The following is a 17,907-nucleotide window of genomic DNA, read 5'->3' on the forward strand; positions in this document are numbered from 1 at the left end:
TCCTTTGATCAAGGGTTAGTTGGTATAGAAAAAAGAATGTTGCAATCTCGAAATGTGCTAGGCACTTATTTATTAAAGTATCTTATTTAACAGCCACCACCCCCCAACATCCTTATGAGGGTAGAAACTATTATTAAGTGGTGTCACCAGAAATCAAATCTAGATCATCTGACCACAGGTCACTTGCATCTATTCATGACCCTCTCTAAGCTTCAGTTTCCTCACCAACAGAATGGTAATGATATTAGCTTGAACCACATGAACTTGCTATATTCGATCATTTTCTAAATCTAAAAGTAGCAAGTTAACATAGTTCAACATGTAATATTCCCAATAGGTTGAGTGTAAAGAGATAGTAATTGTAAACGGTGTGACATATAGTCAACTTAATAAACATTAGCTATTCTCATGATCACATACCCTTCATTTTGCCACCTTATCTTTCCTCATCCAAGAAATCCTGAAAAGTCATTAGCTGAGTGTCCTATCGTGACTACTTTATGAGAGCTATGAGAACTTAATTCCAAAGCCTCAAGATCGGGAGTATCCTAAAAACATAGAATGTCTTGGCCTCTGGCAAGTGTTTGGTCCCTTTCTCTCTTTCTCTCTCTCTCTCTTAAAAAAAGGAAGATCCCTTCTTTGACTTGATTTGTTATCTTTGGGTGCAAGAGACATAGTAAAGCCCTGGAGCATGTAGTGTCTTCTAGAGCAGCACAGGTGTGGGGACAGGCTCCAGACACAGAGATCAGGCTCTAAAACACCCACATACCCTGTCGGTCATGTTCAGGGTCTGGGAGCAGCCTGCTCTTCTCTTTGGACAACTGAAGAAAGCTCTGCCTAAAGCTGTAGACTTGCTGAGAGATTGAGATGAAGCAAATGTTTCTATGCTTTCTTTCTTTTTCTTTGAGATAGGATCTCGCTCCATTGCCCAGGCTGCAGGCTGGAGTGCAGTGCTGTGAACATGGCTCACTGCAGCCTCAGTCTTCTGGGTTTAAGTGATCCTCCTGCCTCAGCCTGTTGAGTAGCAGGGACTAGAGGTGCATGCTGCCGTGTCTGGTTAATTTTTATTATTATTAATTTTTATAGAGATGGGGTCTCTACATGATGCCCAGGCTGGTTTTGAACTCCTTGGCTCAAGGAATCCTCTTGCCTCGGTCTCCAAGAGGAATTGTGGAGGAATCATGCTGGAATTACAGGCATGAGCCACCACACTCAGCTGCTTCCAATCTTTTCCTGGCCAGCTTCCGTCCATTTTAGACACTCAAGTTCAAAGGTTCCCTGCTATCTAAAATCTCCAGGCTTCCCATGCAACACTAATCACAGTCTCTCTCCAGCCACTGGTCCCTTGTCTTCCCGTTTATCACAGCCTGCTATGATGTGTGATATGGTTTAGATGTTTGTCCCCTCCAAATCTCATGTTGTGCTGTAATCCCCAATGTTGGAGGTGAGGCCAGGAGGATTGGATCATAGAGGTGGATCCCTTGTGAATGGTTTAGCACCATCCCCTTGGTAATAAGTGAGTTCTCCCTCAGTTCATGTGAGATCCGGTTATTTAAAAGTCTGACCACACAAACCTGCTGCCACTCCTGCCGTCTGACATGCCTGCTTTTACTTCACCTTCCACCGGGACTGTAAAGTTCCTGAGGTCCTCACCAGAAGCTAAGCAGATGTTGGTGCCATGCTTGCACAGCCTGCAGAACCGGGAGACAGTTAAACCTCTTTTCTTTATAAATTACACAATCTCAGGTCTTCCTTTATAGTAATGCAAAACAGCCTATGCAATGTGTATAGATATTTTCCTCATCAGTCTCCACATGAACAGCCTTTGAATTTTATTTGCTTTGTATTGTCGGTGCCTGATGCAAGTCTTGGTGAAAATAAAAGGTCAATATGTCTTAATGATAATAGCACTATATTTATCGAATGCTTATTGTTCTGATTGAAGTCACACAAAACCCTATGAGGTAACTGCTATTATGATTTCCATTTTATAGAGGAGAGAGCAGAGGCACAAAGACAATAAATAAATAGCTTGAGGCTCCACAGCTAGGAAGAGGAAGAGGCAGGTGCAAACCCAGGCAGTTTGGCACCAGAATGTGCCCATTAACTGACTCTGTCTTTTAATACGTGGATGATTCTTGACTTTTGGCTAAGATAAAGAGTAATGAAGCCGAGTTTAGAGGAAAGGGATTCACCATTGTAGGAAAAAAACCACAGGATTTTAATCTCCTTGCTGTTGTTAAAAGACCCAAGTCCTACTTCAGCTGGTGGATGCTAGCCAGACAGACGCAGACAGTTTAGAGATGTTAGGGTTGAGGTCCGGAAATAAATACCCCAAAGGGAATCTGAAGGGGCTCATTCACTCAGAACCCTCTAACTGGCTTAGTAGCCAAGAGGTCTGGGGCCTTGGAGATGGTCGTCATTTCGGGGTTTGCGTGTGAGGCGCGCGCCCTGGTTCCTCCGAAACCGGCTGCATCACCAGCATCGTGTAGTTCTCCCATCAGGAAAAGACACAAAAGCATCATGACATTTAAAGCCTTGTTCCTGAGTCTCATTAGGGCAGAGCCCTAGGATGACTGTAATGAACGGCTGCGCCTCTGTGAATGTGTAATGTGCAAACTGCTCCCGCCGTGCCCCTCCATGCGGGGCTGTGCGGAGACACTGATGATTAAAACCGTGAACCTGGCCTTGGGCTCAGGAGGCGGTGGCGCAGGCCTGGAGGAGGCGTTCACTCTCATTCATTTCTGCTGCTGATTCCCCGGAGCCGCTCAGCCCCGGCGGAACATGACTCATCGTATTCCCTATAGCCATGTGTGTTTTGACTTAAAATCCTTCCGTCTGACGCCAAGCCCTGCTGAAGTCAAGGGAGCCAGAAGCAGCCTCCCAGAAGAAACTCCACCTCCGCCGGCTTGACAGACAAACAGGCTTCTAGCAGTTACGCAAACACCTGCGTTTCTTTTCTTTTTCAGTCTAATGGAGGAGAGGCTGCAAATGACTTGCTTTGCGACGGCGTCCAGAAATCAATTCTAATCACATCAGTATAAAGTGAATTATTATGTTTTAAGGTTGGTTACAATGTTAAAATTCAGGCATGGCAAGCCCTGTTTCAGTGAATTCCCAGGGACTGGGAGCTGAATAATAATCAGGGAAGGCATCTGCAGAGTGCCTCAGACCTTCCAACGCGTTTCTACAACTATTATATAATTGAATCCTTGCAGCAACTCTCTGAGGCCTCAGCCTAGGTAATGTTACCTTCATTTGACAAATGAACAAACCGAAGCCTAGGGAGGTTAAGTAATTTGCCTAAGGCCACACAGCAGACCCAAGCCCAGTTTTCTATCTTCTGCTGTACATAACTCCTGTCTATTGAATTTGCCTAAGGCCACACAGCAGACCCAAGCCCAGTTTTCTATCTTCTGCTGTACATAACTCCTGTCTATTGAATATGTTCTGAGGCAAGTTTTGCTGTGGAACTAAAGTGTACACACACACACACACACACACACACACACACACACAACGTTTCTGGTCACTGAAATTTTTTTTTTTTTTTTGAGACAGGGTCTCACTCTGTTGCCCAGGCTGGAGTTCAGTGGCATAATCACAGTTTACTGCAGCCTCAACTTCCTGGGCTCAAATGGTCCTCCCACCTCAGCCTCCTAAGTAGCTGGGACTACAGTTGTGTGCCACCATACCTGGTTAATTTTTTAAAATTTTTTGTAGAAATGGGGTCTCTCTATGTTGCCTAGGCTGATCTTCAACTCCTAAGCTCAAGTGATCTCCTGCCTCAGCCTCCCAAACTGCTAGGATTATAGTTGTGAGCCACAGTGCCCTGCCTGCTCAATGAATCTTGTGAACCCTTGGAGACAGGAAGAAGAGAGAGGTGAGAAAGATGCAGATGAAGATAGGCTGAGAAGATTAAGTATGTCTTCTGATTGAGAAGATTATAGGACCAGCCAAAAATCTAGGGAGGGTGGGAATGCAGAAGTATGAGGGAGCATAAAAAAAATCAGTGGAAGACCTTGAACTATGGAAAGTTAATCCAGTTGGCACCAGTTGAGCAGGGGAGGCTCACGATGGAAAAATGTTGAAAGATAATTTGCTATGGTGTTTAACGGATGGAGCCCCTTGGCTTGTACTTAGGCATTTAATAGATATTGACTTCTTTTTTTTTTCCCATTGTCATTCATTTTTTCCCATTGTCATTTCCCATTAGTTATTCAGTCAGCAGTAGTTCCTGAGTGCTAGTTCAAATTAGAAGTAGATATTATTTCCCTTAAGGTGCCAACACCTAACTTCCTGGAATAGAAAGTCATGTATGAAAGATTAGTGATAGACACTTGAAAGGCTCGGGAGAGATTCTGAATGGCCAAACATAAGAGAATGCTAACAGGCTATGAAAATGGATAAACCAGAAAGGGGCAACTGGGAAGAATTGGCAATGGCTGGGGAAATAAAGGGGTGAGGCAGTGGAGAGGGAGAAAGTACAAGAATAAGCCAAGGAGATAATAGTTCCATGATTGAACTGGAGGGACAAGACTAGAATTAGTTAAGAGAGAACTTTGAGAAGGAGGTAAGGGATTGGAAGGAAATGTGGTCAGTTTGGATCTTGATATGGTTATTTTTAGATATTATTATTATTATTATTATTATTATTATTTGTGTGTGTGTGTGTGTGTGTGTGTGCTGAAACTCAAGCCTGTAGATGTTACTATTTTTAAACATTGGTTTGGCTGGGTTTTGGGTATAATGGACTTATGTCCCAGACTTCTTTATGTCCTCAAATACATTAAAGTCATTTGGGAAGAGAGTAATCTAAGAATCCCACAAATAAAAATGCTATAATATATTACAACTATACTAAGTACTAACCAAGAGAAATATTTGGTTCCATGAGAGAATATTCTAGAGAGAATTGGCCGAGTCAGGAAACTCAGAGAAAGTTCCCTTGAGGAAATGAGCTTCCTCAGAAGCAAGATGTTGGCTTGGAAAAAGCGGGCAGCGTGGAGGGGTTGGGGAGAACTTTCTAGGCAAGGGGACTGGGATGAAGGATATCCACTTTGAGCTAGATGCTGTTTTCAAGTCTTATATTGAATTAGGCCAAAGACTGTGCTTTGGAGCTGAGGTCCAGCATCATGAATTATGAAGAAAATTTAACAGAACTGTTTCATTTAGAAAAAGCAAACTGGCTGGCGAGGCCTGGTTCTGGTGACAGAAAAGAGGACCAAGACTTGCTCCACATAGCCTTCCAGGGCAGAACTCAGATCCATGGTGAAGCCACAGAGGGTCATATTTCAGCCCAATACAAGGGGGGAAATACCCACAAAACTTGAGAATAAATTTGCCCAAAGATGGAATAAGGAGCATTGGGAGGTAATGAGTTGCTATTTTTTTGGAGGTATTTAAGGAACCTTAATATTATATGCTGGAAGTCTGTTTATTAGGAATTTGACAGAGCAGATGCAAGCAATGAGCCAGGTTAGAGTGGATGACATTTTATATATCTTTCCAATCATAGCAATCTATGAGCTAATTTGTACTCAGATAAACCCATCTGTATTTTGCAAGAATCAATTTGAAATCTCTATAAAGCCAGGAAGAGATGTTCTTTGCAAACATCAGTAGCGTTTCCATATCAGGAGCAAATAATGGGCTAGTGAGTCAGTCTCTAGGAAGGCTGTTGGAAAAGGTCAAATGTATTTACATTTATATTTGGTTTTATGCTAAATGAACCCTTCTGGGTGGGGTCTGAGAATGTATGTTGCTAACAGATTGCCGAGTGGTGCTGATATTGCTAACTTGGGACCACCCTTTGAGAATCACGACTCCAATACATGCTTTTAATCACGCCCCTGTAGTATACAGGGCCTGTGTCCTTTCTTCAGTGTCAAAGTAGTGAGATGACTTGACTTGTGTGCTAATTCCTGCTAAGGAGGTAGTAACTGATTAATGAATTATCCCTTACAATGGAGCTCCTAAGGACCCTGTACCAAAAATTCTAAAAAACCCCAAACCACCTATGATGTAGAATACAGACAGGCTGGCTGGATTTGGGGGAGAAAGTTCTGGGTTAAGGAGCCTTTTCTCAGCTCCCCACATCATATTATATATGCAAGTGCCCTACCTCCAGAAGTGATACATTCATTTTGCCAATATAGAAAGCACTCCAAAATTCCCACAAAGGCTAAGTGAACTATGAAAAGTCATCTGGTGAATCCGTGGGAGCCCTGGATTCTAAAGTTAACCATAAAGATGCTGTACTTTAACCTTGAAGACTTTCTTATATCTCTCTGGGCTTCTGATTAAAAGGAGGGGTAAGAGAGTGTAGGTGGGAGATTTCCAAGCCAAAAAAAAAATTGTTATTAAAATATTGGCACTTAAATGCTGAAAACATTGATTCACAAAACAATTATGCCAGGAGAATCTGAAAGACTGAGACATTCACCGTTGTTTTAAGCAAAGTAATTGACTTCCACTGCACAAAATTCCTTCTCCCGAAATCCATTGAGGGAGCAGATGCCCAAACCTTCATGGTATTAGATTAAGAAAATGGCACTTGCTTTTCTTCCAAGTACCAGATGGTTCCAAGAATCCAAAGTCAATGAAGAGAAGAGCCTGTGTTTATTTGGTTTATACAATTCTTATTGAGGGTTTATGAGAAAAATCGTATTTTAATACCTACTAGACAAATAAAAAAAATTTCACAGCAGACTCTCATTTCACAGAGTAAAGAGGTCAAGGGGTAGAAAGAGCCTTAAATGTTACCTAGTCCACCTAGGGCTGTCAGTAATGTGGTACCTTGATATGCAGAGCAAAAATATTACAAAGAATAAACAAATACTGGAATTAAGAATAGCTCAATTTTCTATGTGCAATTTCATATTTTTACTCAAATACTTGGAACATATTTTACAAAATGAAGCAAAAGTTAGAAAACTACAGAATGCTCCTGTAGTGGAGGAAAATATTCCTTAAAAAAATACTAAACTGAATTTGCTAGCAGTGCATGCAACACAAATGAATAAAGTCAGTGCATTTGCATAAGGATGCTACTGTAAGAAGATTAAAAAATTCCAAGAGGAAATGTGTGAAGCTTTGGTAGTAGGAATGAGAAAACCTTAATTCAACTCGATTCACAAACATATTTTTGGCATGAGGGTACAATAATAGAAAGCAGAGTTTCTACCTCCTAGAACCTAGTGGATTTTGTCTGGGAAACTGTGCAGTCACATTATTAAATAAAGTATATCCTGTTTCTGACTTGCGTGTTCTCCAAACAGCAATTTGGCAGGCCCTGCCTTTGCAAGGGAAGTGGAAAAATATTTCACTCTTCTTTGACACTGAGTTAAAAAACAGTCATTTGTTAATAAAGCACACTACAACTAAGAGAATGAAATTTAAATTTTGGAAGCAAAAGATAAAAGTGGTAAAGAGTAAACAGTGAGTGTAAAGAAAACAAAAGTAAAAAGAAGAGAAGGCAGGCCGGCAGGTGAGGACTGCGCAAGGACAGGTAGCCAAGGCCCTGAGGGGCCAGGATAGACACTATGCCCTCCTTGCTGGCACAGTCAGGCGAACGCTGGAGAACCTCAGCTTAAGCATGCTGCACCCGGACTCCTCCGTGAGAGTCTGATCTTCCATGGGAGGGAAGGGCAGGCAGGGAGGCAGTTAGAGACAGGGAAGAAGCAGACAAGAGAAAAAGGAGAAACAAGACATATTGGCCTTCTGGATCTCAATTGCTTCCATATAAATTGAAACAAAATGAGAAGTGTAATGGAGTGTAAGAGCGAGACATTTCAAATGAAAAGATTACTAAGGTAGAGGATTGCTTGTATGAATGATAGAAATCAAAATCTTGTCTAGATAAAATATGAAATTGAATAACAAAGAATAAAGTGACCAAGATTTAAGAAAATCCGGTCATAAAAACAAACTCATCTGTTCTAATTTCTTAGCGTTAAATTGTGAATGATTAACTTGAAATTAACAGCACCCTGGTGAGAATGCAAGCTAATTTTCTAAAAATCCATTATCATACATAGTACATAATTATTTTGAAAATGTTCACAATATAGAGATTCGTTTCTTGGCGGCGATGATAGTTGGCAATTTAGACCTAACATGAAAATTAAAATTTTGTAAGCCATGCTTAAATCATTCCTTGAAACAGGCTCAGTGATACAAAGATTTATAGGTTATTTTAATGTTTTATACACGTTCTAAAATATTTTACATCAACAAACTATTGATATATATATATATGTGTGCGTGTACATATACGTGTGTGTGTATATATATATATATATAATTTTGAGTTCTTCTCCAAATAGATTTCTATTTGAGAAATATCTCCCTTTAGAACAAATAACTACTGGCAAAGAATTAATGACTTTTGGAAATATGTTAGATATAACACATTGAAAAATCTATAAAAACAAAAAATAACAGATGTTGGCAATATTGTGGAGAAAAAGGAATGCTTATACACTGTTGGTGGGAGTGTAAATTAGTTCAGCCATTGTGGAAGACAGTGTGGCGATTCCTCAAAGATGTAAACTACCATTCAACCCAGCAATCCCATTACTGGTTATATACCCAAAGGAATATAAATTGTTCTATGATAAAGACACATGCATGTGTATGTTCACTGCAGCACTATTCACAATAGCAAAGATGTGAAATCAACCTAAATGCCCATCAATTACAGACTGGATAAAGAAAATGGGGCACATATGCATCATAGAATAATATGAAGCCATAAAAAGAACGAGATCATGTGCTTTGCAGGGACATGGATAGAGGCGGAGGCCATTATCTTCAGCAAACTAATGCAGGAACATAAAACCAAATACCATATGTTCTCACTTGTAAGTGGGAGCTAAATGATGAGAATATGTGGACACAGAGAGGGGAATGACACAGCCTATCAGAGTGTGGATTGTGGGAGGAGGGAGAGGATCAGGAAAAATAACTAATGGGTAGTAGGCTTAATACTTGGGTGATGAAATAATCTGTACAACAAACTCCCATGACAGAAGTTTACCTGTGTAACAAATCTGCACATGTACCCCTGAACTTAAAAGTTAAAAAATATGTTTGGGGAGTTTGATTTTGAAAAACCAGGCTGATGAATAGAATTTTCCTAATTCAACAACTGCTCTCTTATTTGGAAGATGTATGCCCCATAGCATCAAGGCTGTGATCTAATGTTTATGCTTGCTTTCCATTGGTGCTGCCCCAAATAGAAGTCCAGGCCTATGCCTATGCTTTTCTTAGACCAGGAAAAGCAACTGGACAATGGGGGTTTTTTGTCAAAGAAACTAAATTCTGGACTTGGGTCTTTAATGATTAAATCCATCCCATATTTATTTCTGTATTTCCATCTCTAGCAGTGTCTGAATCATAGTTTTTATTGTAGAAATATCATAGAACGGACTTAAATTCAAATTCTAGCTCTACCAATTATGAGTCAGAAAATAGTGGGCAACTTACTTATTTCTGAGCTTTAGTTTCTTCATCTGTAAAATGGAGATAAAAATACCTACTTGTTATAGTTGTCAGGAAGATTAAATTAGGTTCCAAGTACAGTGCTTAGATCATAACAGAACTCAGTAAGTGAGAGGTATTTATCATAGTCTCATAAGATAGGCAGAAATTCAATAGCCTACAATGGCTTATTGTTCTACCCACATCTTGAGCCTAGTGGAGCCAATCCATCCCAGCAACAGCCTCCTGGCATCTCACATCTACTTGGAGATTTTGAATGAGGTTTTGCATGTCTTTTGGATGACTGAAGATATTTCCAGGCAAGATGTTGACTCTGAGGCTTTAGAAGAACTGTAGCTTCTGGTTCTTGCCAAAAAGTTTAGTTCCACATAAATGAGTTAGCCTGGCCAGGATGACTTTCTTGAGGGCTTTTGAGACCTATGCTGAACTAACTCAACATTTTAAGAATAATTGCAGAGTTTTCTAAAGCTGTGTTGATACTGGTTAGTTGAACTGGTCACACAGAACTGCTGGATAGAAAACTAGGTCAAACTCAGAGCAGCTAGCCGGGCTTTGTTAAGATTTAAGACAATCTTAGCTAAGGATATCAGTGAATGAGCTGGTGCCATTGAGATGATGCCTGAGAAATGGGTCATATTTAGGTCTCTTCAACTCAGCATTTGATCATGCCCTAAAAAACCACTATGAGGCGAAATTTTTCGGATGAATTGGCCATATAACTCCAGTCTGAGTGTATATGAGTTCATGTCAATCCACAAATGATGATCGCCTAGTCGTTTAGGAAAACCAAATAGGGAGAACCAAGTGGCACATTTTTCCAAGATTTTTTCCATAAGACTTTAAGCCATTTCCTATTTTTTCAAGGAATTCAAAAGTACTAACATAGTTAGAAATCATTGTAAGAAAACCTGATAGTGAGAAATCTCAGCTTAGGCGTTTTATTCCAGGACATTGTTTCTCCCTGAATTTCTAGGTTGAACCCACTGGCTATCCAAATGGTCCCAAACACTGCTAGCTAACCTCTCTATGGGTGCTTTCCAATTTATACGAAAATTATGTGTTTATCTGCATGTCATCCCCATTAGATGAAAGGCTCATCAAAGGCAAAAAAATCACTTATTTTTGTATTAGTTAACAATTGTGCATTTAGCAATGTATCTGGCACCTAGTAGGTATTACAATTTATTGAATCGATGGCTGATTGTTCATTTAGCAGAAACACATGGGATCTCTTATATAGCAAGATTCTGTTGCATTCTTAAAGTATATGTCAACATATACAATTTTTAGAAACTCATATCTTTAATAAAATAAAGTTTAAAATTTATATCTATATAAATTATTGAAATATGTAATCAGGTTATCTGGCAAGGCAGAGCAATGATTATGAATTGTAAATCTGAGAGGTTGAGAGTTAATTGCTGTATTATTCCCTGGATTGTTCATATTCATGGAAGGTATTCAACTCATCTGATTCAACAGGAGAAGGGAAATATTTATAGTACAACTTCCTTTCGATTGCAAATGAATTCTAGTTACGTATGTGTCACATTTTTCCCAAACAGTGAAAAGACTTTTTTTTTTTTTAGAAGATGAAAGTATTTTCATCAGCACTCAACTTCTGAGCTTCCCTTTCTGAGATCAGAGATATAAAGAATTATTAACTACTAAGCTTGAAGTCTTATAAATACCCATTTAAAAAACTATATAAGCTATTAAAGTTGACTCTCATATAAAAGAGACAACTCTCTGTTTTATTCAAATAAATATGATTTTAAAAGAATGATGGCTGTGGTCATGATAAGAAATATGGCCTTTCATATTTAAAATGTGTCCTCCATTCATCTTAGGTATAACAGGAAATTGTAATGTAATTTCTTTGTGGGCAAAGATGAAAAAATAATCCTTGTCTGTAAAACTTTCTTATAACAATGAAGACAACAATTACAACAGTGACACCAAGAAACTATTATAACAAGATGCTAGAACATAGATGAGATTGTCTTGCAATTAGCCATGTCTGTCTGACACACATTTCTTTCTTTGTAAGAGAAATCGTGCAGAGCAGTTTATTCCGTCTCAAAGATTTTGATAAAAGAAAAAGGAAAACTGCAATTTTTGCCACAAAAAGACAGGTGGCGTAAGCATGCAACTTTTTTTTTCTTTTCTTTTCTTTTCTTTCTTTTTTTTTTTTTTATATAAAGTGATTATTTTCTCTCGGTTCTTTGAAAAACCTCGCTTGTGCTGGGGTTTGTGGCTGAGCCCGGTGACGTCAGTGTGGCAGTGCGGAGTCAGGCGCAGCGGCTCCCTATAAGCAGAGGAGCTGTCCGTGTGCTGAAACGGCCCGAGAAGCTCGCCCGGAGAACGGGGAGGAACATGCTGTGGAGCTCCTCTGCCATATAAACAAAAAGAGGTAAGGCTGCTTTTCTCTTTGATTTATTGGAAAGTTCCAAATTTCACGCTCTTCTTTTAATTCCTAGCTGAGAAGAACAAGACTGTTTGGCAAGCTTATGTCGATAGGATAACTGAATAGCAACCTGCTGCTCATCAACCAATGTTAAGGACACTACATATGTATATATACATGATCGGGTCTATGCTTTATACTACTTGATGTTGGGTATTTACCAACCAGAATGTTACTTAGATAATCATATAAAAAAGAGTGAAAAAGTTAAGGATTTTAGTGTCAATACACAGATTAATGTAAAGTTAACCAAGCCCAATATCTTGTTTCTTTCCAAAATTTATCATTTCTGCCACTAAGAGCCAGATACGAAGCCAGGGGTATAATTTATATGTTTAATACTCTTAACAGTAGGTTTACAATGATTCAAAGGCTGTTCAGCATGTTAGTCATAAAGGCAACCAATTTTGGAACTGGGTTTTTTTTCTTTGATATTTATCTTACAAGAGCTCTGAATTAACTAACCATATAAAATTCTTTTCTGAGCTTGTATATTTGAAAGAGCTTACATTACTATCTCCTAATTTTAGTTCTAAGATATTAACTTAGGATTTTCCTGAAAACTGGATTCTTCCTTTTTCCAGGGCAAAATATTATCTTGGGTTATAATTTGGCTGTGACCATGAATTACAGAGAAATGATCATTTTGAATACATGATGAAGATACTCATAACTTTGTAAATTGTTATTGTTATTACCATAATTTGATTTAAAGAGGATGTTCAATATGTTGCTAAAGATTTTGTCTGGGAGAAGTATTTCATTTTTTCTGTATGCCAACTAGTTGAATTGCTTAAATTACATATAGTCACCTGCATGTGTCAGTGCTCTAGTCTGATTTCAACAGAAAAGACATTTTAACTTGAGATATTTTAATGATAGCTATCAAGGGAAAAATAATGTTCTAATTATTTGGATTTCAGAAAATTCAATTTTAAATCAAACCCTATATAGAATAGTAGAGCTGTTGAAACATCTTTACTACCTGAAAGAGCTGCTACCTAGGAAAAGAATCCTTTGGGTCTCACTCAAAGGCAATAACTATGTCATTCAAACTGAAGCTGAATAGATAAGCAAAGGGTAGCACTTGTTAGGCTGTGGTTTAAACAACTGCAATGAGTATTCTGCTTCAACTTTACAGCAAAGTGCAGTTCCAAGATAATGATTTTAAAGATGAGCATATAATCCATATGTTAAGACTATTTTAGTATTGTGGCTTCAAAGAAAATAAGTTCAATAAGGCTTTTAAGATTATTATTTCAAATGCCAATGTTGAAAGTTGATTACCAAAGCTACATTAATCCTAAAATAATATAAATAAGAGTGCATAATGTATTTTTACTCGAACCTCATTATTTTATGAATAAAATTACTTTCAGTAAACATGTATTTATAATAAATATTTTGGAAGTATCCTCTCAAATGCCTTTCAAGATTTTTCTTTCAATAAATTAAGTACTCTGGTAAATGTGAATCATTTAAATAAGTATATATGTATGCTAAAATGTTTTAATAACTAAGCCATTATTGGGCTCTAAAAAACTGGAAACAAAATCATCAATATGATCTTGTGAATGGTGGTATTTTCTACAATTGATGTCTAAGCTAACAGAAAATTGTATACATATAACTTAGCTTATCTATCACAAAACCATGATCTGGTAAAGATATGAACAAACTTGTAAACGCCTCTTACATTCATTTTGTTTACAACAAAATAGCCAATATTAAAATAGTTTTTTCAATGTTAGCAATATTAAATGTAAAACACATAAAAACTAATCCTCTTACTAATTCCTATGTAAGATTTTAAGGCATTGGAGAAAAAAATGAATGGAGATTTTTAAGTAGGAAGAATTCAGCACATCATCTGTGTTTATTTGAATTGGGATTTACATAGTGGTTATTTTAAGGTTTTTCTAAACAGTATGAGTGATTTAAGATTTCACAGGTCCATTCCAAAATAGACACAGACAGAAGACAAACTGAATCTGAACACTCACAAGTTCAGAAATAGACTAGCTAAAAAAACTTATGTTCTCTCTGTAGCATCTGTTATTATTTACTATACACTCTTGAGGGCTGATGAAAAGTATAACCACAATTGCATTTTGCAAGACAGTCATAATAGAAATTATTAGAAGAAATATGGAGCAAAGAGATTTTAAAACACTTTATTGGTTTATCAAGTTCACACAAAAAGAAACTTCATTGGTTTAGTCTACTGGCTGGAATCTGAGAAGACCCGTGTTCTGGAGGTTATTTATGGATCACTGGATTTGGTATCAGATTGAGAACAAGTTATTTCTGAAAAATATATCTGGATAGGATTCCCCAGAAGGTAATTCAGTATGATTGACATATCACAGTATTACTTTGTCATATATGGTCATGTAACTGCAGCTGTGTTTCAACAACAAAATTAGATGGACATTTCAGGAAATAAACCACATGTTTTTTGACACAAATTTAAGGACATAATTTGTGGGTGTGTATGTGCACATGCATGTTTTAAATTAAGCCAACACATTATTTTGCCAATAGACTTCAATATATAAAATAATTAAAACACCTTGGGAAGTATTTGCTGCTTTATTATAAAGAAACAACATGTACTAAACATCAAACTACAAGTTCTGTAAATGAAAAAATAAAATTTGAGAAATCTCATATCAGTGTTTTTGCTGTTGTTTTAACTAACAGAATGCTATGCAAGTTTTTGGTGAGTGAGTAATAATTTTGCTAAAGATTCCTGTGGTTTGCTTGTGGGAATCATGTAGAAAATATTCATGAATTTTTAAAAAGAGTTATCCTAAGCTTAATGTGAAATAATATCTCCTATGTTTTTTCCTCACCTCAATGATCAATTATTTCTTTTGCTATAGTGTCTGCTAGTTTGTTTCATTTGTGTTAACTCATATTTTCTATGTTTTAAGGAAATCTTTCAAACATGGCTGAAGCAAAGACCCACTGGCTTGGAGCAGCCCTGTCTCTTATCCCTTTAATTTTCCTCATCTCTGGGGCTGAAGCAGCTTCATTTCAGAGAAACCAGCTGCTTCAGAAAGAACCAGACCTCAGGTTGGAAAATGTCCCAAAGTTTCCCAGTCCTGAAATGATCAGGGCTTTGGAGTACATAGAAAAGCTCCGGCAACAGGCTCATAAGGAAGAAAGCAGCCCAGATTATAATCCCTACCAAGGTGTCTCTGTCCCCCTTCAGCAAAAAGAAAATGGTGATGAAAGTCACTTGCCTGAGAGGGATTCACTGAGTGAAGAAGACTGGATGAGAATAATACTCGAAGCTTTGAGACAGGCTGAAAATGAGCCTCAGTCTGCACCAAAAGAAAATAAGCCCTATGCCTTGAATTCAGAAAAGAACTTTCCAATGGACATGAGTGATGATTATGAGACACAGCAGTGGCCAGAAAGAAAGCTTAAGCACATGCAATTCCCTCCTATGTATGAAGACAATTCCAGGGATAACCCCTTTAAACGCACAAATGAAATAGTGGAGGAACAATATACTCCTCAAAGTCTTGCTACATTGGAATCTGTCTTCCAAGAGCTGGGGAAACTGACAGGACCAAACAACCAGAAACGTGAGAGGATGGACGAGGAGCAAAAACTTTATACGGATGATGAAGATGATATCTACAAGGCTAATAACATTGCCTATGAAGATGTGGTGGGGGGAGAAGATTGGAACCCAGTAGAGGAGAAAATAGAGAGTCAAACCCAGGAAGAGGTGAGAGACAGCAAAGAGAATATAGAAAAAAATGAACAAATCAACGATGAGATGAAACGCTCAGGGCAGCTTGGCATCCAGGAAGAAGATCTTCGGAAAGAGAGTAAAGACCAACTCTCAGATGATGTCTCCAAAGTAATTGCCTATTTGAAAAGGTTAGTAAATGCTGCAGGAAGTGCGAGGTTACAGAATGGGCAAAATGGGGAAAGGGCCACCAGGCTTTTTGAGAAACCTCTTGATTCTCAGTCTATTTATCAGCTGATTGAAATCTCAAGGAATTTACAGATACCCCCGGAAGACTTAATTGAGATGCTCAAAACCGGGGAGAAGCCGAATGGATCAGTGGAACCGGAGCGGGAGCTTGACCTTCCTGTTGACCTAGATGATATCTCAGAGGCTGACTTAGACCATCCAGACCTGTTCCAAAATAAGATGCTCTCCAAGAGCGGCTACCCTAAAACACCTGGTCGTGCTGGGACTGAGGCCCTACCAGATGGGCTCAGTGTTGAGGATATTTTAAATCTTTTAGGGATGGAGAGTGCAGCAAATCAGAAAACTTCATATTTTCCCAATCCATATAACCAGGAGAAAGTTCTGCCAAGGCTCCCTTATGGTCCTGGAAGATCTAGATCGAACCAGCTTCCCAAAGCTGCCTGGATGCCATATGTTGAAAACAGGCAGATGGCATATGAAAACCTGAATGACAAGGATCAAGAATTAGGTGAGTACTTGGCCAGGATGCTAGTTAAATACCCTGAGATCATTAATTCAAACCAAGTGAAGCGAGTTCCTGGTCAAGGCTCATCTGAAGATGACCTACAGGAAGAGGAACAAATCGAGCAGGCCCTCAAAGAGCATTTGAACCAAGGCGGCTCTCAGGAGACTGACAAGCTGGCCCTGGTGAGCAAAAGGTTCCCTGTGGGGCCCCCGAAGAATGATGATACCCCAAATAGGCAGTACTTGGATGAAGATCTGTTAATGAAAGTGCTGGAATACCTCAATCAAGAAAAGGCAGAAAAGGGAAGGGAGCATATTGCTAAGAGAGCAATGGAAAATATGTAAGCTGCTTTCATTAATTACCCTACTTTCATTCCTCCCACCCCAAGCAAATCCCAACATTTCTCTTTAGTGTGTTGACTTCTATCCTGTTAACACTGTAATATCTTTAAATGATGTACAGGCAGATGAAACCAGGTCACTGGGGAGTCTGCTTCGTTTCCTCTGAGCTGTTCTCTTGTGTATGGATATGTGTAAATGTTATGACTCCTTGATAAAAAATTTATTATGTCCATTATTCAAGAAAGATATCTATGACTGTGTTTAATAGTGTATCTAATGGCTGTGGCATTGTTGATGCTCACATATGATAAAGAGTGTCCTATATAATTCTATTGAAAGTTTTTAATATTTATTGAATTATTTTGTTACTGTCTGTAGTGTTTTGTGGAGTACTGGAGCAAAAAAATAAAGCATTATAAATATATAGTTTTATTTATAAGGCCTTTTCTATTGTGTGTTTTACTGTTGATTAATAAATGTTATTTCTGGACAACTTTGGACTCTTAATTATGGAAAACCAGAGACAGTGTCTATGGAGCAAGCAGTATGAAGCCAAAAGAGAAAATCATCTTCACCAGACGATTCAGGTAAGAAGTCATGAATTTTATACCTGTGAATGCCGCATCCTCTCACAGCCCACTAGTTATGCTTGCCCATGGTTTTCCTCAAATATATAATCGACAGAGTCTTTGTTTTAGGTATTTTTTACTCTTGATTTATATAAGTAAAAGAAATTTAAGTCTTCAGTACCCATAGGCAGCCATCAAAACAAAAGCAGAAAGAAAAAGAAAAGGCTGCATAGATGGCAATCAAAAATGACTACAGACTTGAAAGGAAGCTGTCTATTCCCAGGTCATGTTGTTCCCCAAAAGACAAGGCTGTTGCCTCCCTTATGTGACTTGAGAGGGGCCAAAGGACCCCCAAACTGACCATCAGGTAAGTGAAGAAGCACAGTAGCAGTGGGAGCAGACCAGCCCCATCTTCTGCCCTGGTGGGCAAGGCAGTGCATGATTATTACAGCGCACATCACTTTAGTGCAGTGTCAGCCACCTAACACGTCAACAGAGAATCAACACAGCATCAGCAAGAAAATGTATAGAGCAACAAAACAATAATGGTCATAAACAAGGAAATA

At 38.5% G+C, this 17,907-nt stretch overlaps 1 protein-coding gene across 1 annotated transcript; it reads left to right on the top strand.

Annotated features, from left to right (window-relative positions):
- The first annotated feature begins 11,783 nt into the window (after positions 1-11,783).
- SCG2 (secretogranin II) lies at positions 11,784-17,265 on the top strand. The gene is made up of 2 exons (XM_032754350.2): positions 11,784-11,917; positions 14,908-17,265. The coding sequence occupies exon 2, from the start codon at positions 14,922-14,924 to the stop codon at positions 16,773-16,775; it is 1,854 nt and encodes a 617-aa protein (XP_032610241.1). The 5' UTR covers positions 11,784-11,917; positions 14,908-14,921; the 3' UTR covers positions 16,776-17,265.
- Positions 17,266-17,907: the final 642 nt, after the last annotated feature.

This window comes from Hylobates moloch, unplaced genomic scaffold (assembly GCF_009828535.3).
Source record: "Hylobates moloch isolate HMO894 unplaced genomic scaffold, HMol_V3 SCAFFOLD_1, whole genome shotgun sequence".
Lineage (NCBI taxonomy): Eukaryota > Metazoa > Chordata > Mammalia > Primates > Hylobatidae > Hylobates > Hylobates moloch.